Source organism: Stenella coeruleoalba (assembly GCF_951394435.1).
Source record: "Stenella coeruleoalba genome assembly, chromosome: 5".
Lineage (NCBI taxonomy): Eukaryota > Metazoa > Chordata > Mammalia > Artiodactyla > Delphinidae > Stenella > Stenella coeruleoalba.
In genome coordinates, this window is record NC_137150.1 from 26214209 (window position 1) to 26239509 (window position 25301).

The following is a 25301-nucleotide window of genomic DNA, read 5'->3' on the forward strand; positions in this document are numbered from 1 at the left end:
ACTAGGTTTTCAGAACGCCCCGTGGAGTGCTGTGCTCAGTCAAGAGCTTGGTGGGCTGGAGGTGAAACCGGGGGGAGGGACAGCATCTCAGGGCCTCCTCCAAACTCACCGCTGAAGGAAAGGGTCCAGTCCTTTGCTGAGTGGCCACCCAGCCAGGTGGAGCAGCCTCTCCTATTCCTTCTCTTCCTGCCTTGTCTGTAAACGTCTCCACAAGGGACCACTAAGCCAGTGTGCCTCAGTTTGATCCAGTTATTAGCTGTGTGACCTTGAGCAAATTACTCAAGCTCTCTGGGCTTCAATTTCTTCATCGGAAAATGAAGATGCTAATAAAGGTATTAGCTCAAAGAGTTGTTACAAGGATTAAACGAATTAAAATTTGTAAAGTGCTTAGAATCTAGCCCAGCACAGACTAAGTATCAGAGAAGTGTCGTTAGCGTGGCGCTGTGATTGCTGTTATTATTTGACCCTGGACCCAGTCATCCGGAGCCAGCTGGCCTGTCTGCCTGGCCTCGGTTCTGCACTTCCCAGCTCACTCGGATGGCAGAGCCCCTGGGCATCCTGCAGCTCTCTACTGTAAACCCCCCAAGACGCTGAGCTGTTTCGTTCCATGGTGTAGCCGAAGAACACATTTGTAATAGGAAAGATGCACTTCCAGGAGCTCTTGTCCTCCAGAAACCCATACTTCAGAGTGACAGACAGTTAGCTCTTCCTAAGTCTTGCTTTCATAGTCATAAAAATCAAAAATTGAGAAAATCATGCCCATTAACTTCCTTCCTACACATTAGAAGGGAAGTCTCTTATTGAGGCCACTTTTGTTTTTATCCAGAGGTGAAGCCCCGGACCTGGCCCAGCTCACCTAGTTAGTCAAAGCAGCGAGCACCAGTCGCTGTGGCCCTGCTCTGTGCTGGCGAGCTTTATCACGCCTGTTTTACAAAGGAGAACACTGCGGTCCAGAGCGAGGAGGTAATCATCGTCCAGGGCCTCCTGGTGAGTCCTGGGACCAAACTCTAACCCCATCTGTTCTACCCCCCATGGCCTTGTGGGGAAGCAACCCCAGAGAGCGGCCCTGCTTTTCTGCCCTAGAGCCTGTCTCTAACTGTGGTCACCTAACCCCCTTGTTGGGTCTGAATTTGGGGACCCACCTTCGTGGCCACAACCAATTGGCTCATAATTCTTTTCATGCACAGAATTCCACCTTGGGTCACCCTACCTGCCCCAGAGACTCCCTAGGGCCAAAGCCTTCTCGGTGTCCAGGGATCCGCTGGACTGCAGCCCAGGTCACTAGCTACAGGCATCACACAGTCCCTTCCCAGCCAGCCCGTCAGACTCCCCTCAGCCTGTTCTTTGGTGGCTCACCCTGTAGTCAGGGCTTGTTCAAAAAAGCTGAGCTCCCCCTTTCTGCAGTCACACCCTGCCCAAGATAGGGAACATCACTCCTATCTGGAGAAGGGGCCAGCACCATAGCACTCAAGCCTAATCCTGTCACCCAACAGGAGATGCCACAGGCTCGCATCGTATGACATCCTGGCCTGGTCTCCCCTTGCCTCCTGGATGGGCTTTCTAGCCTCCGCCAACCTGAAAAAGTCACTGCCAACAGGGAGGATAGAATGCTCCAAGTTTTAGTCTCACCAAGCAGCTCCAGCCCCCGGAAGAATCCAAGAGCTCAGAATGCTCTGATCACGACCGTCCTCTCCCACCCAGCCTCCACCCCCCGCAGCACAGCAAGCGGAACACCACGGCTTGAATACCCTTGATCCTATCCTTCATGGCTGCAACCTGGTTAGCACCTTAGTTTTGTGCCAGTAAACGAATCAACAGTCCCAAGTGTGAATCAATCCCCAAGAGGAAGCCCACCTTGGGGCCCAATGGTTGGCTCAGGTAATTCCTCTGGGTATCAGTGCCAGCCTTTAATCCCAGCTGCCATAGTATTGGTGCCGTCACACAAGACCTCACAGCAGCTATGAAAGGGACCTGACACTGTCCCATTTTACAGCTGAGTAAAACGAGCCCTAAAGCCTTAGAGTGACTCACCAAAGACACAAAAGCACTGAGCATTGGGGATGCAGTGGGAAATGAGGCATGTCAGATCCCAGAGCCTGGGTACACCAAGGCCATCCTTGTAGTCCAGTGATCAGCTCTGGCAAGTAGATTTTCCAATTCCATTTAAAGAGAGTATTTGTTGTTGCTGTTGGTTTTCTAAGCACTGGGGTTTGCCTGGTCATCATGTCTTTGAGGGTTCTCAACATTCTCCACAAGGCACTGCGGTGACTAAACTAGCCCGATTCAGGACACACTCATCCTCTCTTTACTTAACCAGTTAATCAGAGAAAACAGGCCACTCTGCCATTCAATGGCAACCTGAGTCCAACAACCACGGAAATGAAATAGGAGCAAAAGCATCGCCAATTGTACCACAGAGTGGAGCACACCAGCCACTTTCTGGTGGTCTGTCGCCCTTGAAAATGGTCAACCCACGCTAACCTGAGTCAATGTCAATTTTTACTTGATTAAAATCTTGTTCTTAACCTCTTTTCTGGAGTGTCATGTCACTCTCAGCCCCTCAGCCAAAGGGGGGAGCATGGGGAAAGAGTGGGCTTCGGAGGCTGACCGACCTGGGGAGGTTCGGGCTCTGGTTCTCCATAGCTCTGCTCTTGAGTTTCTCTTCTCTGAAGAGGGGCAATTATATCTCTCATTTAAAATGAGTAAGCTAGGGGCTTCCCTGGTGGCGCAGTGGTTGAGGGTCCGCCTGCCAATGCAGGGGAGGTGGGTTTGTGCCCCTGTCCGGGAGGATCCCACATGCCGCGGAGCGGCTGGGCCCGTGAGCCATGGCCGCTGGGCCTGCGCGTCCGGGGCCTGTGCTCCGCGGCGGGAGAGGCCACAGCAGTGAGAGGCCCGCGTGCCGCAAAAAAATAAAATAAAATAAAATGAATAAGCTGGAATTCTGGCTTTAAGCGCCCAGCACTGGGAGTTTCGTCAGGGGTGTGGCAGGAAGCCTGTTTGGATGAGGTGTGTACAAGCTCACAGGTGACTGACTCCAGGCCCCACTCGGCTGGGATTCAACACGGGACAGGCGACCACATGCACCTCTGTCCAGAGGCCACCCTGCCTCCCTAAGTGACTCCCTCCCAAAACCAAGAACTATTTTCGTTACTAGGATTTTTAAGCTGCCTCACAGGATGGTTGTGTCTATTAAATGAGAGGAGGCCTTAGAGTTGCCAGCAGTCAAACACAGCGGCCTGTGGGCTTCTGTGCAACCTGCGAGGGTGTTTTGTGTGTCCACACGGTGTCTTAAGCCGCTGCCAACGTTAAAAATTGGAATCGTTCACACAAAATCTAGATTTCTAGGTCCTCTTGAAAGAAACCAGAAGATTCCACAACTTGCGGCTCTCATTCCCATGAGGCAATAATCAGCCAGATGCCCCCTTTAACAGAGAGCTCAGCGGGAAGACCTAGATTTGAGTGTTCAGCCCCTGCATACAGTAGGTGTTCAATAAATGATAGTTATCACTACTTATTATTTATCAGTAACTCGAGTGCATGGGATTCAAGTGCAGGGACTGTGTCTTCTACTTGTCACTCTCCTCCCACTGTGAACTTGAAGCCAGAAACACGGGAGACATCGTTTTGCACAACCCTTACAGCGACTGAAACGTTCGTAATTTTAGCATCAACACCCAAATCACTTATTAGGCGCCAGTTCTAAGCACTGTCCTAAGCACGTCACATATATTATTATCTTATTTGATTTCTCACAACAACCCGGAGCTAGATTACTATCATTGAGCCACTTTCGCAGAAAGGGAAACCGAGGCACACGCCAAGATCACCCAGCAAGCAGAAAAGAGTCAAGGTCCAAACCCAGGAGCCTGGCCTCGGAGTCCACGTCCTCACCACGAGTTCAGGATTATCCCAAGTGCTGATGGAGGATGGGGCCTCAGAAGGATGCTTTCCCCCGTCTCCCCGCCCCCCCAGTTCTGCCTGGGACAGGCAGCCTCTGGACCCACCCCTGCCCACCCCTTCCCCCCTCAGCAGGCTGCACTTACGGTCAAGGCCATTGATGTAGCGCATGGTGACTTCACAGTGGCCCCACACGGCACTCACCACCGGGTAAAGCTTCTTGCCCTTGAGGCCACGGAAGGCCACGCCCAGGTACTGGCCGTCCACGACGAAGCTGAGTGTGCCCTCGTCCATGTCCAGCACCACGAGCAGCGAGTCGGGCAGCGCGAAGGCCTCATCGGGCCCCAGGAAGGCGGGGTAGGCCACGCCGGGTCGGTTCTTGCCGTCGTGGTAGAGGCGGCTGCGGCCCAGGTCCCAGCCCCAGGACTCGGCGTCGCTGCCCACCAGCGCCGTGTAGCCCACCGAGTGCAGCGGGGCCCGCGCCGTGGCCACGCCCACCACAGCGTGTGTGCCCCGCTGCCGCGCCGGCCAGTGGATCTGCCAGGCGTGCAGGCCGCGGGCGTGGCCCACCTTGCCGCGGATGCCGTCCGTGCTCTGCGCCACCGGGTGCCGGTGGAAGGTGAGCCGGTCGTCATCCTTGACGAAGACGTTGAGCGAGCGGTCCTCGGGGTTCCACGCGTGGCGCAGCTGCACCGCCAGCCCCGCTGCCGGCATGTCCAGCAGCTGGTCCAGCCGCGCCGGCCGCCCCGGCTCCGCTCCCCGCAGCTCGCGCTTGGCCGGCCGCAGCGCCGGCTCTCGCACCTCCACCGACTTGAGGCTCCCCGAGAGCTTCTGGCCCATGGCTCGCTGCCGGGACGGGGCCGCTGCGGGCCACCGCTACCTCGTGGGAGCTTCCGGTCCCCGCAGCCAGGGATGGGCCACGGGGCTGGAAACCAGGCTTCCGGACCGTACACGTCCACAGCCTCTGCGGGGCTGGGGCAGGGGCCCAAGCTCCTGGAAGGAAGCAAAGGACGCGGGTTATTACAGCAGCCTCGACAGCCACTTATGCCCATGCCTTGGCTGGGCCCTGGGCGTGCATTAATAACAGTAACTAATGAATCGAATGATATCTGGCACTTATCTAGAACTTGCCATATGCCAGACACTGTTTTAAGTGATTCATATTTATTAGCTCATTTAATCCTTAAGACCTCCCTATAAGACATTCATTATCATTCCCATTTTATAGATGAGAAAAGTAAAGAGTATAGAGGAGATAAGTAATTAACCAACGTCCTACGGTTAAGAAGGGGTTGAGCCCAGATTCACACAGGCCGTCTGGCTTCAGAGTCTGTGTTCAGCTCTTAGAGTAGTCACAGGCAATTTTATTTTAGAAATAAGGACTGAGCCCAGAGAAGTTGTGATTTGCTCAAGATCACAGAACATAGAGAACCCCAATGCATTTGGTCCCAAGAAACAAGCCCTATGCCAAGGTTGGGGGGGACAAAGTGCCCAAGACAGGGGGTCAAAGATGTTTAGGGTGTGGCCCATTGGTTCCCATCCCTGGCTGCCCTGGGGAGCTTAAACAGCATTTAAAGTGCAGCCAGGCTTGAGAAGCCAGACACTGAGCAAGGAGCCACCAAGGTCACCCAGGGACGTGGACATGGACATAAGATAACCATCTGAGGATGGGGTGGGGTCTCCATGGGAAGGTGAGTTGGAGGCAGGGGGATGAGAGAGTTGATGCCCCGACTCTGGAGCCAGCGAGAAGTATATGCAAATCCCTCTCTCCATCGCTTAGCTGTGTGTCCACAGGAAGGACTCTTTGCCTCTCTAAGACTCCAGTTTCCTCATTTGTTGAATGGGGGTAACATGCTCCCTCCAGGTGGTGTGGGAAGCTAAGAGACAATATCAAAAGTCAAGCCTGAGATTCTGCGGGCAGCTTTTCCTCTCTGGCTCTATCTTCTGGGCATCCTGCATATACACCTTCCCTTTGGATGGGCTAGCTCTTTCTTTAGGCATATAAACATAGTTAACAGCATTGACCCTGGGCAACCTCCGCTGAGACAAGATCCTGGTTTTCAGGACTTGGCCACCATCACTAAGAGACTAGCCAGAATCCAGGGTACTTGCGCTGTTTGGATGGGCCCCGGGTGTGGGAAGAGATGGAGAGCTGAGCCCTGCAACCTGTCCAGAGCAGAGGTGTGTGTCCTCCCCTCCCTGGTCTGAGAGCTCCTAGGCTTTCCTTGAGATAGATCAGGAGGCAGATGTTTTTCATGCCCCGCTCTGCCTGGCCATGACCTCCCACCCAAACAGTGGCACAGTCCCAGCCAAAGTGCCATGCGGCACAGGCAGCAATAATATGCATTGCTTTTTTAACCCTCCAATTTTATTCTCGACTCCCATTTTCTTTCCTTTCTACGGTCAGACCCCAGCTTCAGCTCATGCTGACCCTATCCAGAGAGTTCTGGCTAATGTTTCAGGAAATACCAGAATACATAAAAATGTACAACACTAGACAGTTCTAAGAGAGCAGAATAGTTACTCCTTTTCATATCCAAAATCACCCAAAATAAAGGAGAGAAAGAGAAAGAGGAATGCAAATTTTGTCTTCAGCAAAACTAGAACACATTTGTAATCCAACCACAACTTATAAAGAGAGGCTGCCAAAAAAATGGTCAAGCGTTGCCAAAACCACTGAAGATCAAACGAGGTGTGAGAAAACACCTACAGAAGACACCTGTGGCTGCAGATCTCAGTTGAAGATGGCAGAGCCAGCCAGTAGCTGGCACTCCCTGAAGGAGAAGACCAACGATTCCTAATCGGGAACAATGGGAACAGGGTATGCGGTCTAGCAGTGGGAGCTGCCTCTGACACTGTGGGGAAAGAGGAGGGCAGGGCTAACAGAGAAAACTTTACAGGTCTGCCATCTTCACAGGAAGCAGTGTGCTGCTGAGGCTGAGCGGGAGAAGGGCCTGAACTGGGGGAAGCCCAGGGCTGCAGATCTCTGCTGACTGGGTAGAAGCTAAAAGAAATCACAGCCACGGTCCTGTGAACAGAGTTACCAGGAACCAGGGAGCAATCCTGCTCTCCTAAAATACCTCCTGGCATCTCCTCTACATGCATCCCTTGCAAAATGCTGATTCAGGAAAGTCCGCCTCTTCTAACTAGGAACCAGCACATGATGTAGTCAAAGATGCTGGAAAAGAAACAGAGGAGGAACAGAACAGGGAAAAATATGGTAAGCCAAGAAAACTCACCGTAAGAAAAAGCTGTCACAAAGCAGATAAAAATTGGGAGCAAATTTGTAAACTAATTTTGTGATCACTTATTTGAGAAGGGAGACAACTAGTACAGCCTAAAAAAAAAAAGATTAAATACATTTTTACATAGTTACAAAGGCAACCTCCAGAAGAACTCCAGAAGAATAAAATACAGATCTTCCAAACTGTCAAAAAGAACACAAAATAAAACACCATACTGAAAGATTTTGCTTTAAGAAGCAATAGAGACCAAGAACCAAGATGGCGGAGTAGAAGGACGTGCTCTCACTCCCTCTTGCGAGAGCACCAGAATCACAACTAGCTGCTGGACAATCATCAACAGGAAGACACTGGAACTCACCAAAATAGATACCCCATATCCAAAGACAAAGGAGAAGCCGCAGTGAGATGGTAGGAGGGGTGCAACCACACTAAAATCAAATCCCATAACTGCTGGGTGGGTGACTCACAGAATGGAGAACACTTATACTACATAAGTCCACCCACTGGAGTGAAGGTTCTCAGCCTCACGTCAGGCTTCCCAACCTGGGGGTCCGGCAACGGGAGGAGGAATTCCTAGAGAATCAGACTTTGAAGGCTAGTGGGATTTGATTGCAGGACATTGATAGGACTGAGGGAACAGAGACTCCACTCTTGCAGGGCACACACAAAGTAGTGTGTGCATCAGGAACCAGGGGAAGGAGCAGGGAGACTGAACCAGACCTACCTGCTAGTGTTGGAGGGTCTCCTGCAGAGGCGGGGGGTGGCTGTGGCTCACAGTGGGGACAAGGACACTGCCAGCAGAAGTTCCGGAAGTACTCTTGGCATGAGCCCTCCCAGAGTTTGCCATCAGCCCCACCAAAGAGCCCAGGTAGGCTCCAGTGTTGGGTTCCCTCAGGCCAAACAATCAACTGGGAGGGAACCCAGCCCCACCCATCAGCAGTCAAGCGGATTAAAGTTTTACTGAGCTCTGCTCAAGACAGCAACAGTCAGCTCTACCCACCACCAGTCCCTCCCATCAGGAAAACTGCACAAGCTCTTAGATAGCCTCATCCACCAGAGGGAAGACAGCAGAAGCAAGAAGAACTACAATACTGCAGACTGTGGAACAAAAACCACATTCACAGAAAGATAGACAAGATGAAAAGGCAGAGGGCTATGTACCAGATGAAGGAACAAGATAAAACCCCAGAAAAACAACTAAATGAAGTGGAGATAGGCAACCTTCCAGAAAAAGAATTCAGAATAATGATAGTGAAGATGATCCAGGACCTCAGAAAAAGAATGGAGGCAAAGATCGAGAAGATGCAAGAAATGTTTAACAAAGACCTAGAAGAATTAAAGAACAAACAAACAGAGATGAACAATACAATAACTGAAATGAAAACTACACTAGAAGGAATCAATAGCAGAATAACTGAGGCAGAAGAATGGATAAGTGACCTGGAAGACAGAATGGTGGAATTCAAGGCTGCAGAACAGAATAAAGAAAAAAGGATGCAAAGAAATGAAGACAGTCTAAGAGACCTCTGGGACAACATTAAATGCAACAACATTTGCATTATAGGGGTCCCAGAAGGAGAAGAGAGAGAGAAAGGATCCGAGAAAATATTTGAAGAGATTATAGTTGAAAACTTCCCTAACATGGGAAAGGAAATAGCCACCCAAGTCCAGGAAGCACAGCGAGTCCCATACAGGATAAACCCAAGGAGAAACACGCCGCGACACATAGTAATCAAATTGGCAAAAATTAAAGACAAAGAAAAATTATTGAAAGCAGCAAGGCAAAACTGACAAATAACATACAAGGGAACTCCCATAGGGTTAACAGCTGATTTCTCAGCAGAAACTCTATAAGCCAGAAGGAAGTGGCATGATATACTTAAAATGATGAAAGGGAAGAACCTACAACCAAGATTACTCTACCCAGCAAGGATCTCATTCAGATTCGATGGAGAAATCAAAAGCTTCACAGACAAGCAAAAGCTAAGAGAATTCAGCACCACCAAACCAGCTCTATAACAAATGCTAAAGGAACTTCTCTAAGTGGGAAACACAAGAAAAGAAAAGGACCTACAAAAACAAACTCAAAACAAATAAGAAAATAGTCATAGGAACATACATATCGATAATTACCTTAAACGTGAATGGACTAAATGCTCCAACCAAAAGACACAAGTTTGCTGAATGGATACAAAAACAAGACCCATATACATGCTGTCTACAAGGGACCCACTTCAGACGTAGGGACACATACAGACTGAAAGTGAGGGGATGGAAAAAGATATTCCATGCAAATGCAAATCAAAAGAAAGCTGGAGTAGCAATACTCATATCAGATAAAATAGACTTTAAAATAAAGAATGTTACAAGAGACAAGGAAGGACACTACATAATGATCAAGGAATCAAACCAAGAAGAAGATATAACAATTATAAATATATATGCACCCAACATAGGAGCACCTCAATACATAAGGCAACTGCTAACAGCTCTAAAAGAGGAAATCGACAGTAACACTATACTAGTGGGGGACTTTAACACCTCACTTACACCAATGGACAGATCATCCAAAATGAAAATCAATAAGGAAACAGAAGCTTTAAATGACACAATAGACCAGATAGATTTAATTGATATTTATAGGACATTCCATCCAAAAACAGCTTACACTTTCTTCTCAAGTGCGAATGGAACATTCTCCAGGATACATCACATCTTGGGTCACAAATAAAGCCTCAGTAAATTTGAGAAAATTGAAATCATATCAAGCATCTTTTCTGACCACAACGCTATGAGATTAAAAATAAATTACAGGAAAAAAAACGTAAAAAACACAAAAACATGGAGGCGAAACAATACGTTACTAAATAATCAAGAGGTCACTGAAGAAATCAAAGAGGAAATCAAGAAATACCTAGAGACAAATGACAATGAAAACACGATGATCCAAACCTATGGGATGCAGCAAAAGCAGTTTTAAGAGGGAAGTTTATAGCTATACAAGCCTACCTCAAGAAACAAGAAAAATCTCAAATAAACAATCTAACCTTACACCTTAAGGAACTAGAGAAAGAAGAACAAACAAAACCCAAAGTTAGCAGAAGGAAAGAAATCATAAAGATCAGAGCAGAAATAAATGAAATAGAAACAAAGAAAACAATAGCATAGATCAATAAAACTAAAAGCTGGTTCTTTGAGAAGATAAACAAAATTGACAAATCATTAGCCAGACCCATCAAGAAAAAGAGGGAGAGGACTCAAATCAATAAAATTAGAAAAGAAACAGGAGAAGTTACAACAGACACCGCAGATATACAAAGCATCCTAAGAGACTACTACAAGCAACTCTATGCCAATAAAATGGACAACCTGGAAGAAATGGACAAATTCTTAGAAAGGTATAACCTTCCAAGACTGAACCAGGAAGAAAGAGAAAATGTGAACAGACCAATCACAAGTAATGAGATTGAAATTGTGATTAAAAATCTTCCAACAAATAAAATTCCAGGACCAGATGGCTTCACAGGTGAATTCTATCAAACATTTAGAGAAGATCTAAAACCCATCCTTCGCAAATGCTTCCAAAAAATTGCAGAGGAAGGAACACTCCCAAACTCATTCTATGAGGCCACCATCACCCTGATACCAAAACCAGACAAAGATACTACAAAAAAAGAAAATTACAGACCAATATCACTGATGAATATAGATGCAAAAATCCTTAACAAAATACTAGCAAACAGAATCCAACAATGCTTTAAAAGGATCATACACCATGATCAAGTGGGATTTATCTCAGGGATGCAAGGATTCTTCAATGTATGCAAATCAATCAATGTGATGCACCATATTAACAAACTCAAGAAGAAAAACCAAATGATCATCTCAATAGATGCAGAAAAAGCTTTTGACAAAATTCAACACCCATTTATGATAAAAACTCTCCAGAAAATGGGCAGAGAGGGAACCTACCTCAACATAACAAAGGCCATATACGACAAATCCACAGCAAACCTCAGCCTCAATGGTGAAAACCTGAAAGCATTTCCTCTAAGATCAGGAACAAGACAAAGATGTCCACTCTCACCACTATTATTCAACATAGTTTTGGAAGTTTTAGCCACGGCAATCAGAGAAGCTAAAGAAATAAAAGGAATACAAATTGGAAAAGAAGAAGTAAAACTGTCACTGTTTGCAGATGACATGATGCTATACATAGAGAATCCTAAAAATGCCACCAAAAAACTACTAGAGCTAATCAATGAATTTGGTAAAGTAGCAGGATACAAAATTAATGCACAGAAATCTCTTGCATTCCTATACACTAATGATGAAAAATCTTAAAGAGAAATTAAGGAAACACTCCGATTTACCATTGCAACAAAAAGAATAAAATACCTAGGAATAAACCTACCTAGGAACACAAAAAACCTGTATGCAGAAAACTATAAGACACTGATGAAAGAAATTAAAGATGATACCAACAGATGGAGAGATATACCAGGTTCTTCGATTGGAAAAATCAATATTGTGAAAATGACTCTACTACCCAAAGCAATCTACAGATTCAGTGCAATCCTTATCAAATTACCAATGGCATTTTTTACGGAACTAGAACAACCATCTTAAAATTTGTATGAAGACACAAAAGACCCTGAATAGCCAAAGCAGTCTTGAGGGAAAAAAACGGAGCTGGAGGAATCAGACTCCCTGACTTCAGACTATACTACAAAGCTACAGTAATCAAGACAATATGGTACTGGCACAAAAACAGAAACATAGATCAATGGAACAAGATAGAAAGCCCAGAGATAAACCCATGTACCTATGGTCAATTAATCTATGACAAAGGAGGCGAGGATATACAATGGAGAAAAGACAGTCTCTTCAATAAGTGGTGCTGGGAAAACTGGACAGCTACATGTAAAAGAATGAAATTAGAATACTCCCTAACACCATACACAAAAATAAACTCAAAATGGATTCAAGACCTAAATTTAAGACCGGACACTATAAAACTCTTAGATGAAAACATAGGAAGAACACTCTTTGACATAAATCACAGCAAGATCTTTTTTGATCCACCTCCTAGAGTAATGGAAATAAAAACAAAAATAAACAAATGGGACCTAATGAAACTTAAAAGCTTTTGAACAGCAAAGGAGACCATAAACAAGACGAAAAGACAACCCTCAGAATCGGAGAAAATATTTGCAAACGAGTCAACGGACAAAGGATTAAACTCCAAAATATATAAACAGCTCATGCAGCTCAATATTAAAGAAACAAACCACCCAATCCAAAAATGGGCAGAAGACCTAAATAGACATTTCTCCAAAGAAGACATACAGATGGCCAAGAAGCTGCTCAACCTCACTAATTATTAGAGAAATGCAAATCAAACCTACAATGAGGTATCACCTCACACCAGCCAGAATAGGCATCATCAGAAAATCTACAAACAACAAATGCTGGAGAGGGTGTGGAGAAAAGGGAACCCTCTTTCACTGTTGGTGGGAATGTAAATTGGTGCAGCCACTATGGAGAACAGTATGGAGGTTCCTTAAAAAACTAAAAATAGAATTACCATATGACCCAGCAATCCCACTACTGGGCATATACCCAGAGAAAACCATAATTCAAAAAGACACATGAGGGGCTTCCCTGGTGGCGCAGTGGTTGAGAGTCCGTCTGCCTATGCAGGGGACACAGGTTTGTGCCCTGGACCGGGAAGATCCCACATGCCGCAGAGCGCTGGGCCCATGAGCCATGGCTGCTCAGCCTGCACGTCCGGAGCCTGTGCTCCGCAACGGGAAAGGCCACAACAGTGAGAGGCCCACGTACCACAAAAAAAAAAAAAAAAAAAAGACACATGCATACCAATGTTCATTGCAGTACTATTTACAATAGCCAGGTCATGGAAGCAACCTAAATGCCCATCGACAGACGAATGGATAAAGAAGTTGTGGTACATATATACAATGGAATATTACTCAGCCATAAAAAGGAATGAAATTGGGTCATTTGTTGAGACGTGGATGGATCTAGAGACTGTCATACAGAGTGAAGTAAGTCAGAAAGAGAAAAACAAATATCGTATATTAATGCATGTATGTGGAACCTAGAAAAATGATACTGGTGAACCGGTTTGCAGGGCAGAAATAGAGACACAGATGTAGAGAACAAACGTATGGACACCAAGGGGGGAAAGCGGCGGGGGGGGTGGGGGGAGTGTGATGAATTGGGAGATTGGGATTGACATGTATACACTAATGTGTATAAAATTGATGACTAATAAGAACCTGCTGTATTAAAAAATAGATAAAATAAAATTTAAAAATTAATAAAAAAAGAAGCAATAGGAACAAAAACACAGAGACATAAAATATGATAGTAAAATTATGACCAAAATACTAGCTATGGGGCTTCCCTGGTGGCGCAGTGGTTGGGAGTCTGCCTGCCGATGCAGGGGACACGGGTTCATGCCCCGGTCCGGGAGGATCCCACATGCCGCGGAGCGGCTGTGCCCATGAGCCATGGCCGCTGAGCCTGCGCGTCCGGAGCATGTGCTCCGCAACGGGAGAAGCCACAACAGTGAGAGGCCCGCGTATTGCAAAAAAAAAAAAAATACTAGCTATGTTAATGATTGGCCATAGTGAACTACTAAAAAGAAAAGATTGTAAGGTTGGGGAACAAGACAAAACTCCCACCGTATGGCATATTTAAGAGATATTCCCAAAGCAAAGTAATTGAACAATGTTGAAAAATAGGAAAGGTAAATGTATATCAAGTAAGGGCTACATCAAACTAAGCAGGTACAGTAACCTTAATATGAGGCAAGTAAGGTTGAATTCAGGGCAAACGATATTAAGTGAGACAAAGAACACTTTATAACAATAAAGAATATAATCCACAATTGAAGATTGAACACACCAAATAACAGCACCAAAATTCAAAGCAAAAGCTACAGGAAATACAAGAAAGGTCAGACAGACACACAGTAGAGGCAGATGATTTTTAATTCACCTCTTTCAGCTCATGACAGATCAATGGACCAAATTAAGTAAAGACACAGAAAAACCAAAATTGCATAAGTAATGACATTTAATTGATGTATACGTATTTCTAAAAATTGCCCATATATTAGGCCACAAATAAAACCTCACCAAAAAAGCAGACATAATACAGAACCTGGTAACACAGAAGAAAAACTAGAAATTAATCACAAAGTTATGGATCACAAAATCCTACCACCTGGATGTTTTTGAAAACTCTCTTTTAAACAACTCGGATCAAAAAAGAGACCTATATAGAAATTGTACAGTATCTAGAAAACAAGAATATCAAAAAACATTCCATATATTGGAACCTGTGGGATCCCATTCAGGTAGAGCCCAGAGGAAGTCATGGCTGGTGTACTTATATTAGTAAATGAAAAAGAGTGAAAATATACAAATTAAGCATTATAAATAGAAAAATGAAAGATCTAATCAGCACAGCTGTCGGGGAGCCCAACGCGCCACTCCGCGTCCTGCCCCATCTGTCCCCTGGAGTCGCCGCCCGCCATCACCGCGCCATGACCACCCAGCAACTAGTCCGCCATGGCCCGGGACCGTGGGGCTTCTGCCTTGTGGGGGGCAAGGACTTCGAGCAGCCTCTCACCATCTCCCGGGTCACTCCCGGAAGCAAGGCTGCTATAGCTAATTTATTATGTGCTGGAGATGTAATCACAGCCATCGACGCACTTGGAAGCTCAGGAGAAAATCAAGGGCTGCACAGACAACTTGACTCTCACAGTAACCAGATCTGAACAGAAAATCTGGTCGCTTCTGGTGACAGAGGAAGGGAAACATTATCCATACAAGATGAACTTAGCCTCTGAACCGCAAGAGGTCCTACACATAGGAAGCACCCACAACCAGAGCGCCCTGCCCCTTACCGCCTCACCTGCCTCCACTTCTGCTCCAGGGTCATCACAAACCAGTACAACAACCCAGCTGGCCTCTACTCCTCTGAAAACATCTCCAACTTCAACAGTGCCTTGGAGTCAAAGACGGCAGCCAGTGGGCAGGAGACGAATGGCAGAGCGTTAGACCATTCTCAGCTTCCAAGCAGACTCGTCATTGATAAAGAATCTGAAGTTTACAAGATGCCGCAGGAGAAACGAGAGTTAAATGAGCCTCCAAAACAGTCCACTTCACTCCTGGTTTTGCAGGAAATCCTGGAGTCTGAGGAGAGAGGGGATCCCCACCGTCCCTCAGGATTCAGGAGAGTTAAGGCTCCAGTCACCAAAGTGGCTGCATAGATTGGAAATGCCCAGAAGCTGCCCATGTGTGACAAATGTGGCACCAGCACCGTCGGCATGTTTGTGAAGCGGCGGGACCGTCACCGCCACCCTGAGTGTTATGTGTGCATCGACTGTGGCAACAACCTGAAACAGAAGGGCCATTTCTTTGTGGAGGATCAGATCTACTGTGAAAAGCACACCCGGGAGCGGGTCACTCCACCCGAGGGCTATGATGTGATCACTGTGTTCCCTAAGTGAGCAGGCAGCCCTGCACCCAACACTGTTCTCCAGCGAGCCCCTGCTGCATCTTGTCCTCTGAAAGCTCTGGCCTCTCTTTTCTTGAAAGTTCTCGCTTACTTTGGTTTTATCCCTGCTCGTTAGCTAACTGACTCACGCTGGCTGCGTGATGCCCGCTTTTATAATGAACGGAAGATGGTTTTGTTCAGGGTCCCGTTACCAGCATCACTGTGTCTTCTCTTCTCCTCCATTCATCTCTGCTGCAAATGGGCATCAGCCAAATTTGAACCAAACTGAATTTAATATGTCTGACAATGATTTTTTTACTCAATAAATTAATAGACTTCAAAACAACAAAAAAAAGATCTAATCAAAAAACAGAACAGGGCCTCTCACGGTTGCCGACTGTAAGCAGCTCTGTGGCCCACACGGGACATTTCTTAGGGAAATTGCTTTATCCTTGTGCACACCATGCCAACTTTGGAGCTGTTGAAAGACACCTTTAACATATTTGAAAGCAACGGCCAAGCAGCAGCCCCAGAGGAGACCATGCTGGGTCATGGAGGGCACGGTGCTTTCCTTGCTGGCCTCGAGGCCTCTGCCCCATCAGTGGCAGGCGGGGGCCTCAGAAGCTGCCCACCCTGGCGATGGTGGAGTGGACACACAGCAGCCCTTTGCTACTCCCCCCAAGACAGGACCCAGAGTGAAGTGCTCATGTCCATTAATGGCCATCCACTAAGGAAAATTAGTGACGGCACAATATAACGAAGGGCAGGGTTTGAATCCCTTCCTGTCCATTGGGCCCTGGCAAGGGCTTACCCTCTCTGAGACTCATCTGAAAAGTGCTCTATGTGCTAAGCTTGCCTGTCTTTGCAAGGACCAGGGGAGACATCTGTAAAGTCTGAAATGGCACAGGGCACCTGGGAGGCACCCAGTAAATGTTAAGTGCTCCTTTAAACTGTGTATGTCCTGCGACATTGCCATTTCACCACCTGAATGCATCCTAAAGAAACACCAGGGCGTGCACTAGGATTCAGCTACAGAAGCAAAGGGCAGGGTGGTTCATAGAACCAAAATGTGGAGATTAATGTAAATGCTCACAATAGGGGGCTATAACTTTTTCATGGGGTCCCCAGCTTCCATCCAGATCTACTCTGCCCGTACCTCCCCTGCACCCAGCTGGGATGTTGCCTCTGCAGTCCTCGCCCCAGAGAAGGTCCAGCTCCTACGGTCTCCTGCAGCTGTGACTGAACTAACAAATGAATAAAAGACGGGCTAAGTAACTCGGTTTTATTCCCCATGGAACCTGTCAAAGGCAGTGGTCAGGATCAGAAGCCAGAGCTGGGAGACAGGAAGTTACTAATGCAGATTCCCAATTCCTAAACCGGGGTCACAGGTCTATCTTCATGTCTTTGTCCAGGCAGTTGGGACCCCCAGTCCTTCCTTCCTCACCTCCCCAATCCAGCCTGAGAGCCCCACCTCCTCCAGGAAGCCTGCCCTGATCCCCCCAGGGCCTCTAGGTGCCTGCCCCACACTTCTGTCACCCCTGAGCCAGCCACAACTTTCTGGTCCACTGATCTGTGTTTTTCTACCTTGAGGGGCATTCCTCTGGGGACAGGAAGCTCTCCCCTGGGCTTCTTCACCAACTCCCATCCAACCCCACCTAGCACATACACAAACAAGCACTGTGCTTTGGAAGACAGGGAGGAATACATGTATGGGTGTGAAGAGGAGATTCTGGGCTTCAGCAAGTTCTCACGTTCTGCTCTCTCTAGAGGATTCAGCAGGGAAAGGGCCGGGGCTGGAGTCAGGAGATGAGAGCACGGGGCCTCGTTCTCCATTAACACAGTCACTGCCTCTGAGCCGCTGACACTGGGCTGTATCCAGTCTGCCCCTTGTTATACACTGCTGTGCAGCCTTCCTGCTCCCAGCCTCATTTATTCTTTCAACAAACACTTGGTGGATGGCTGTCATGTGCCAGGCTCTGTGAGGCTGAGAGCTAGGGACACGCAGCAGTGGCCAAGTCAGGCTCAGCCCCTGCCCTCTCTCTCCAGACAGAGGAAGCGGGTACTGGTCACCTTTCTCCTCTTGTCTCCACCATAGCTCGTGGCGCTGGGCCAGGCACAGAGGAGATACCACAGAGTCTAAGTTCCTGGTAGGAATAACACTGTCTCTCAACCCAGCAAGCAGACAGCATACTGAACGATGCCTCCATCACATTTCCTCAAACCAAACTTAATTTCTTAGGCCATGCTTGGATGGGGATGCTTAATGACATTATCCGGAAGGATCCGCCCCAGGGCTTCAGTGATGGCTGCGCGAGAAAACAAAAACTCAGATTGCCGATTGCCCTTCCCAGGACCCTGGCGGGTATTGCAACCTGACAGGGGAAATGAGGAGACGCGAAGCGTGGGTGTCGCACTTCTTAAGGAGCCTCAACGGTTTGCAAGGTGTGGCGCTCAGTCTTCAGAGGCCCAGGACCCCAAATCCCATTCTCGAAGTCTTGTCTGCTGGACTCAGCCAGGCATGGGGTCTGCCGGGAGACAGGACTGCCGCAGGACTGATAACGACTGGGTTAAATGCCCTCCCCTCAATGCGGCCTATGGCTTTGGACTTGCTGGGGTAGGGGTTGGGGGCAGATTTCATGCCTTCATTTAACCAGCAGTAACGATGCCTCCCTGGGGATCTGAGGCTACAGGAAAGTGTAAGACCCTATCACTTCCCTCCTGAGAGAGCTCACGCCAAAGGGGTCAGACCCAGTGACAGGTCTGAATAATGACAAGGACTGTAAAAAGCAGTGCACTTTGATACCACTTGAATTCCTATAACAGACTGCATATTGGTTTCAAATATATACGACACCACTTGTAAAAATGCAAAGCTGATCTAATTCACGCTCCCTGCTTAAAATCCTCCACAGGCTCTCCACAGCTTTCAGGATAAAGTACAAACTCCTAACCCTAACCCTCCCCAAATGCTCCCTGATGCTTTCCTGACCCACCTCCCTCTGTGAAGCCCTTCATGGCGTCCCCACTAACCTGCGTGTCCTGACCCTCTGCTGCCTTCACCCCTTCCCCTTCCCTTGCACGCCCCTCCACATACACGCACCTGGGCAATTCATGCTACTCGGGTATCAGTGCCCCTGGGGAGCTCCCCATCCCGTGCCCTCAGAGCCCCTGCACCTGTCTCCATCACAGACTTATCACGAGGGGCCCTAACGTCTCCTCAGCTGCCTCCCTCCCACCAGACGGGAGACAATGCAAGAGCAGGGGCTGGGTCTCCTCACCGGAGTCCCCAGGACTCTGCAGGGCTCTGGCTCAGAGAAAATGGTGGATGCACAAGCACGAGCAAAGAAATAAAAGCAACCTGCCACTTTAGAAAGAACCTCCACCGAGGCATGACTGGGAGAGCGGAGCTCCCCGGGCTCCGGCAAGCCGTTTACATTTTCAGCCCTCAATTTTCACCTCTGTGCAATGGTGCCAACGGTACCCACTTGGACCTGGTTAGGCTGGGATGTTTCTAAGATTTTCTTAGTACAAATATAAAGTACAGAGGCTACTCTATTAAAAGATGCTGATTCAGAATGAACCTCCCAATGGTGAATGAGCTAAAGAACCTCCAAGCTTTCATTCACAGGCGTCCAGTAACTTTTCTCTCTGTACACGTGCATGGAGCTCATGCGACACTGGGCTGGGCAGGCCCTTTCTTCCCAGGAGAGCCATCTGTGCAGCTCCAGGTGGAACCATCTCACACCCATCTTCCTGGACTGTGAATCAATGAGGTTTCCCCATGCCTCTCCTTCTTGTGGGGTTTCCATGGGAATCTTCCCACGGGTGACCGAGCCAGGAGCCCCCAGGGCGGAAGCTCAGGCTGTCAGCCAGCAGGGAACGCAGGGGATGGGATGAAGGAGGTTTGCCGGGCGGTGACCAAGCCAGCGTGCCCTGCCAGGTCATTTGAAAGAGACAAACCTCCAAGGCAGGAAGGCCAGATGCCCTATTTCCACGTGCATTCCTGGCGGGTCTGGTCATCGCTCCAGCTGCCCCTGTGCCCTAAGCACACGTGGGTAAAGTTCTGCAGGACAGCTGGCCTCTGTGAGACCCAGCATGGCTCAGGCTGGAGCAGAGCTAGGAGAAAGGGGACAGGGTGGGTGCTGCATAACGGGACGCTCTTGGATCAACTTCTATGACGAAAACACAATGATCTTCATGTCTGGCCCATCATTTATCTCATGAGCCGAACATTGCCCACTTAGCATAACTGGTTGTCTGAAAACTCGGGATGCCTGAATGAAAAGGGAAACTCAGGCTTGGTCTAGGAGATCATAGTAGGAAGCTGCTGGGATTTCTGAAGTTCCCTCTGTTAAGCTTCAGCTGTCTCTGGGAGCACTTTTGAGATACGGGGGTGGGGGGGCATTGTTGGAGACGAAGAGGGGATGGAGAGGAAGTGGGGAGACAGGGAGACCCTGAGAGAGAGAAGAGAGGGAGGGAGCCCCAGGGAGCAGAGAGCCACTCTGGCCCCGGGAATCTGTGTGACATGTGCATCTCACAGAATGTGGCTGACAGGTGAGAGGTCTCTGTGGACTCAGCCCCACGAGTTTCTGGAGAAGTCAGAGCTCCAGGCTCACTCATAAGTGACTTTTCACAGCACTGGAAGCCAGGTGGGGTACTTGGGAACTGCTCTGGGCCTCTCCCTCTGCACACACCAGCACATGGAGGTGTAGAGCTCGGGGCAGTCTCCTGCCACCTCTCGGCCCTGAGGTCCACCTGCTGGCCTCGTAAATGGGGCACACCCACTGCCGCATCTTCAGCGTCTGCTGCGCCCTCTCCGCATGCATCTTCTCTTACGACTGGCAGTTCCAGCCCTCTGTGGATCCTCCCAAACTGAGTCTCCAGCCCCGCTTTCTCTCCTCAGCACCAGATCCACCTATCCCAAGGCCTCTGGCCACCCCAGACTAGGGGCTCCTTCAAATGACCTTGTAAAGCCAGCTGGTCTCTTTCCCCTAGGACACGCCCACCCACTCTAGATATCAGACCTGGGGTTTCGGGGGCCACTGGCACCTCAGAATCTACATGCCCAGGACTGAAAGCAGCCTCTTCCCTCTCCGGCAAACCAGGTTCTTCTCTCGTCCCCATTTCTGCCACGGATCCCCCTGTCTCCCGGTCTCCCTCAATGCCTTCAGCTCTCCCTCAATTCACATCTTGCCTGGATTACTAAATGGTCTCCCAGTGGGGCTCCCGGACTCCAGTCTGTGGCTCCCAAGCCACCCTCCATGCTGCCACAGGGTAAATCTGACCAAGGCACACACACACCTTTTGTTCAACTCTCCAGGTGGCTTCTCCAGGGAGAAGCCACACCCCTTAGCTTGGCATGTAAGAGTCCTTAAGATCTGTTCTTGCTTACTTCTCCCACGTCTAGTCTCCCAGCACGGCCCCCATCAGACCAGTCATAGCAGACTCTCCTGAGAGACCACGTCCTGCCCATACCTTGGCCTCCGGGGGCCTTCCCACCTTCCCTTGCCCAGCTGACAGTCATTCATTCTCCTCCCACCCGCAAGCGGGACCGGGCACCCTCTGTGGTGTCCCTCCCTCTCCCTTCGGCCTCGTCCTGCATCCACAGCTGTCTTCTGCACCCCGTGCTACATTTCTTCTGGGTGCGAGGCCGGCACCCAGCCAGCCTCTATCTCCTACCAGCACCATACAGGCATCTGCTACCTCGGTCTGCATTAGAAAGCACTTCGCAGACTGAAGAAGAAACTTCCACTCCACACCTCTCGTATAGTCTGCATTTTTAACAACAAACATTTTTCTTTCGTAACTTTTCTTTCATAGCATTTTAAATGGGGGTTAACTCAATATGTGTAGCAAAAAATCACATGCAATCAACACCGCCCTGGAAAGTTCTTCTGAAGAAGGTTCATGATACCCAATTTGGGAACCTACCATTCCTCTTTCCCAAGGGGTTCAGCACAGACAACTGTTTTTCCTCCAGCTTCAGAACCGATACAGCCAGTGAGACTTATTTAGGGACCACGTTTTATTTAAAATATTTTATTTAAAATGGGGACTTCCCTGATGGTCCAGTGGTTAAGACTCTGCACTTCCACTGCAGGGGGCATGGGTTCGTTCCCTGGTCGGGGAACTAAGATCCCACATGCCGCGCGGCATGGCCCAAAAATAATAATAATAACAAAATAAAATGTGTTGCTGTTTTATTTAATTTTTTTGTTGTTGATCTTTCTTGCCAAGTATGTTTGGTTATGTTCACATACGTTAAGTGCATGTATTTATGTACTTATTTTTTTTAACTGACTCAGGCAGAGACTTCTGGTAGCTTTGCTCCGGGTACCTTCACACCCCCTGATTTTCTGCACCGAGTGGCCTGTTCTACCTGCCGGGCTGCCTGAGACCCTTCATTCCTGTACCAATAGAGGAGGGGCCTTTCAAGAACCTGGCAATGTTACCACAGGTCAGGCAACTCGGGGAGAATCAATTAGCCCCCATATGGTGAATGGCACTAGGTCTTTTCCCAGAGGGATGGGGAACGCTGCACTGGCCCAGGTCTTGGCCACTTTCTGGGGTAGAAGCGAAGCCTCCCAAGGACAGGCCTGTCTAAACGAGGAGAAGGAGCCAGTCTTAAAAAAGCCAAGGGAAAAAGTCCTTGGAGTGTTGGCGCGAAACCAAAAAGGCCGGGGGGTGGAGGGTAATGAGAGAGGCAAACAGTGAGAAAGGGGTGAAGGGAGCAGTAACCAGACCCGGAGGGCCCTGGGGGCACCTACATTTTACACCCTGGCAACCTCGAGGACGTTCTAAGACTGGGAGAGATTTGATCTATTATATACTTTTAAAAGATGTTTCTGATAAATTATTATTATTTGCTAATCTGATATGTGAAAAATTGTATCTTATTGGAGTTTTAACTTACATTTTTCTTACTGAGTGAGGTAGGGCAGCTTGTCTTATGTTTGCTATTTCAATTTTATTTTGTGCATGTGAACTGTTAATGGTCTTTGTCTGTTTTTGCCCTTTTTCTTCTTGACTTGAGAACATTTTTACACATTAAAGAGATGAGCCCTTTGTGACAGGAGTGACGATTCTCTCCCCAGTTTGTCATATGTCTTTTGTCATATGTCTTTTAACTGTTTCTGGTGATGTCCCTGTAGATTTTCTTTTTATATAATTCAGTTTATCAGTCTCTGAAATAAAATAGAAATACAGACTGGAGAGATATTTGAGTGGAATGGCCAGCAAGTTGAATTTTGTTTGCTGTTTGTCAAAAATGGCTTAAGTTCCTTTTATTAGTACTTTTAAAGGAGGTTTAAAAAATGGAATCAATCAGAGGGTATGTATCTCAAGAGGATTCTGCCCTTGTGTCAAGCATGTTCATATCATGCTACTGACTTTCTACAAACTCCATTAAAGTTTGGAGTTTGACTTTCTACAAACTCCATTAATCAGTAGCACTTTTTGAAAAATGAAGGTGTGGGAGATGAGGGATTCCCCCATCAGCCTCAGTGACAGAGGCTTCAGGAGTTTGTTGGAGGATAGAGCCACCAAGGTGGGAAAACAGAGGGAGAGACAGGAGAGGGGAGAGACGTAGTGCACTGATGCTTCTTCCCTCGGTGCGATGACCTCCTGGAAGGGGGGACGGGCAGTTCCTGGATTCTCCTTTTAATAGCGTTTCTCTGAGGCTCAGGCACGCCTTCCTGATTTATGCTCATCGATTGCAGGGGGACAGAAGGTGCATGGAGGAGGGAGGCTCAGATTCCTAGAGAGGAGAGAACTCCTACCTTCACCCCCCAAACTCCCCCAGGAGGAGGATGGGGCAGACGAGGAAACTGAGCTGGGAGAGATGAGAGTACTTGCCCAAGGTCACACCGCTGGTGTGGAGGCGGAATTCGAACTCAAGCCTTACTCCAGAGCCCAGAGCTCCCCACCTCCTAGCGCTGGCGGCCCAGAAGTGCCCTCCTCTCCTTTCCAGTCCGCAACAGCCCACGCTCCGCCATCCGGGAGGCAGGAGCAGCCACTCCCCCTCGCTTCTCCCGCCAGGGAGAGGTCCTGGGCTCGCGTCCCCTCCTGGCTCCGAGCCCGTGGCGCGTCTTGCGCTACCCGGGCGGACACATTCACCGCGCTCCAAGCTATGGCCTCCTCCCTCCTTCCCAGACCCCACCCCCACCCCCTGCCCGTGACTCACGAAGCACGCGACCCCCTCCCTTCCTAAGCATCGCCAAGTTTGTCTCCAAGCAAGGCCAGGAACTGGCCCCAAGCAGCGCCCGGACCGGGCGACAAGCCTCACTATCCAGCGTCAAGAGTAAACGATAACAGCCACCAGTTCACGAGCGCCCACTGCGTGCCGGGCGCTTGATTTCCACCGCTCTGAACACGCCCCACCAACAACCCAGATGAACGGACCCCTGGAAATTACTGTCCCCAATACATACACGAGAGAGCTGTTGCAGCTCTGGAAAGTTGGATAACACGCTTGGGCTCACACAGCTAATAATAATGCTGGCTAACATTTGATCGAGTATCTCCTATGTGCCAGGCACAGGTCCACGTACATTACGAGGACCACCCCATAGATCCTACCAATAGCCCTATTAAAAGGGCACCATTATCATCCCCATCCTATGGATGAGGAAATCGAGGTTTGGCGCCTTGCCCAAGGTCACCCAGCCAGTGAATGACAGATCATGGACCCAACCCAGGCAGGGTGACTGGGGGGAAGGGGGTAGTTTTTTGTGGTGTCTCCATTACGCAGAAAAGCAGCGGGCTTCGAACCTATGGCACCAGGGGCCAGCCCTCAACGCCCCATGGCTGCGCGCAAACCAACCAGGTCGGACTGCCACCGCCCGCAGAGAGGAATTCCCGAGGACCTGGACGGGACCCACGCCAGGAGCGTCGGCTGTGGCGAGTGCCGGCCCGCACGAGGTCCGCGCGGCCAGATTTCGGCTCCCGCGTGCCCCTCACCAGAAGATGGAGAATACTCACCATAAAAGAGAGGGCAAGCGCCTGCCCTGGAGGAATCGCCAGCGCTGGCAGGTCCTGGACTGCCGGGAGAGGCGGCTGCCGCCGCTGCCGCCCACTCAGGGGCGCCCGAGCGACCCCGAAGATGCCGGCTGGCTCCCCGGGGCCAGGGGCGCGTCCTCACGGCCCGTGCCCAGGAGCAGCGCCCCCTCTGCCCAGCAGGGTGGCCTGGAGTTGGAGCGTTCTTGGGAAGTTGGCGCTCCGGCGCGGCGGGAGGGCGCAGGAGGCCGGGTGGGAGTGGGGAAGCGCCTTTCTGCGCGGATCCCGGGGGCGCGCCAAGGCCCGCGCTCCAGCGGTTCCTAAGCTCCGCGCCAGACCCGGAGGGCGGCGAGTCCCGAGCTCGGGGCGCACGGGCCGCGCCTCGGCCTCCGGCCCCTGGCGCGCCCAGCGACTTCCCCCGCGCCCTGGGCGCACGCACTGGTGGTTGGAGCTGGGGCCCGGGCCCGGGCTACGGTGCACTCATCGCCCTCCCCAGAGGCTGGGCGCCTTTGTGCGCGGGGCGCGTCGGCCGCCGCGGCCAGCTCTGGATGCTGCAGCCGCCGCCGCCTCCCCCTCTTCCTCCGCCGCCGCCCGCTCCCCGCCTTCCCGGCCGGCCCGGAGGCTGCAGCTGAA

The 25301-nt window shown here is 49.4% G+C and overlaps 1 protein-coding gene and 1 pseudogene across 3 annotated transcripts in view; one reads left to right on the top strand and one right to left on the bottom strand.

Annotated features, from left to right (window-relative positions):
* The window catches only part of SPSB4 (splA/ryanodine receptor domain and SOCS box containing 4), a gene marked incomplete at its 3' end in the record, with an annotated part of 82707 nt that overhangs the window by 56859 nt on the left and 547 nt on the right, over positions 1-25301 (bottom strand). The window contains exon 2 of one of the 2 annotated variants that reach the window (XM_079922487.1): positions 4044-4890. In XM_079922487.1, the coding sequence (XP_079778613.1) occupies positions 4044-4737 (694 nt within the window). In that variant the 5' untranslated portion in view covers positions 4738-4890. Of the gene's footprint in view, positions 1-4043; positions 5439-25301 lie in introns of those variants that run through there. The other variant, XM_079922488.1, reaches the window with a different exon arrangement.
* Positions 14719-15811, top strand: LOC307187093 (PDZ and LIM domain protein 1-like; annotated as a pseudogene). The gene has a single exon. The product of its transcript is annotated as a PDZ and LIM domain protein 1-like (transcript).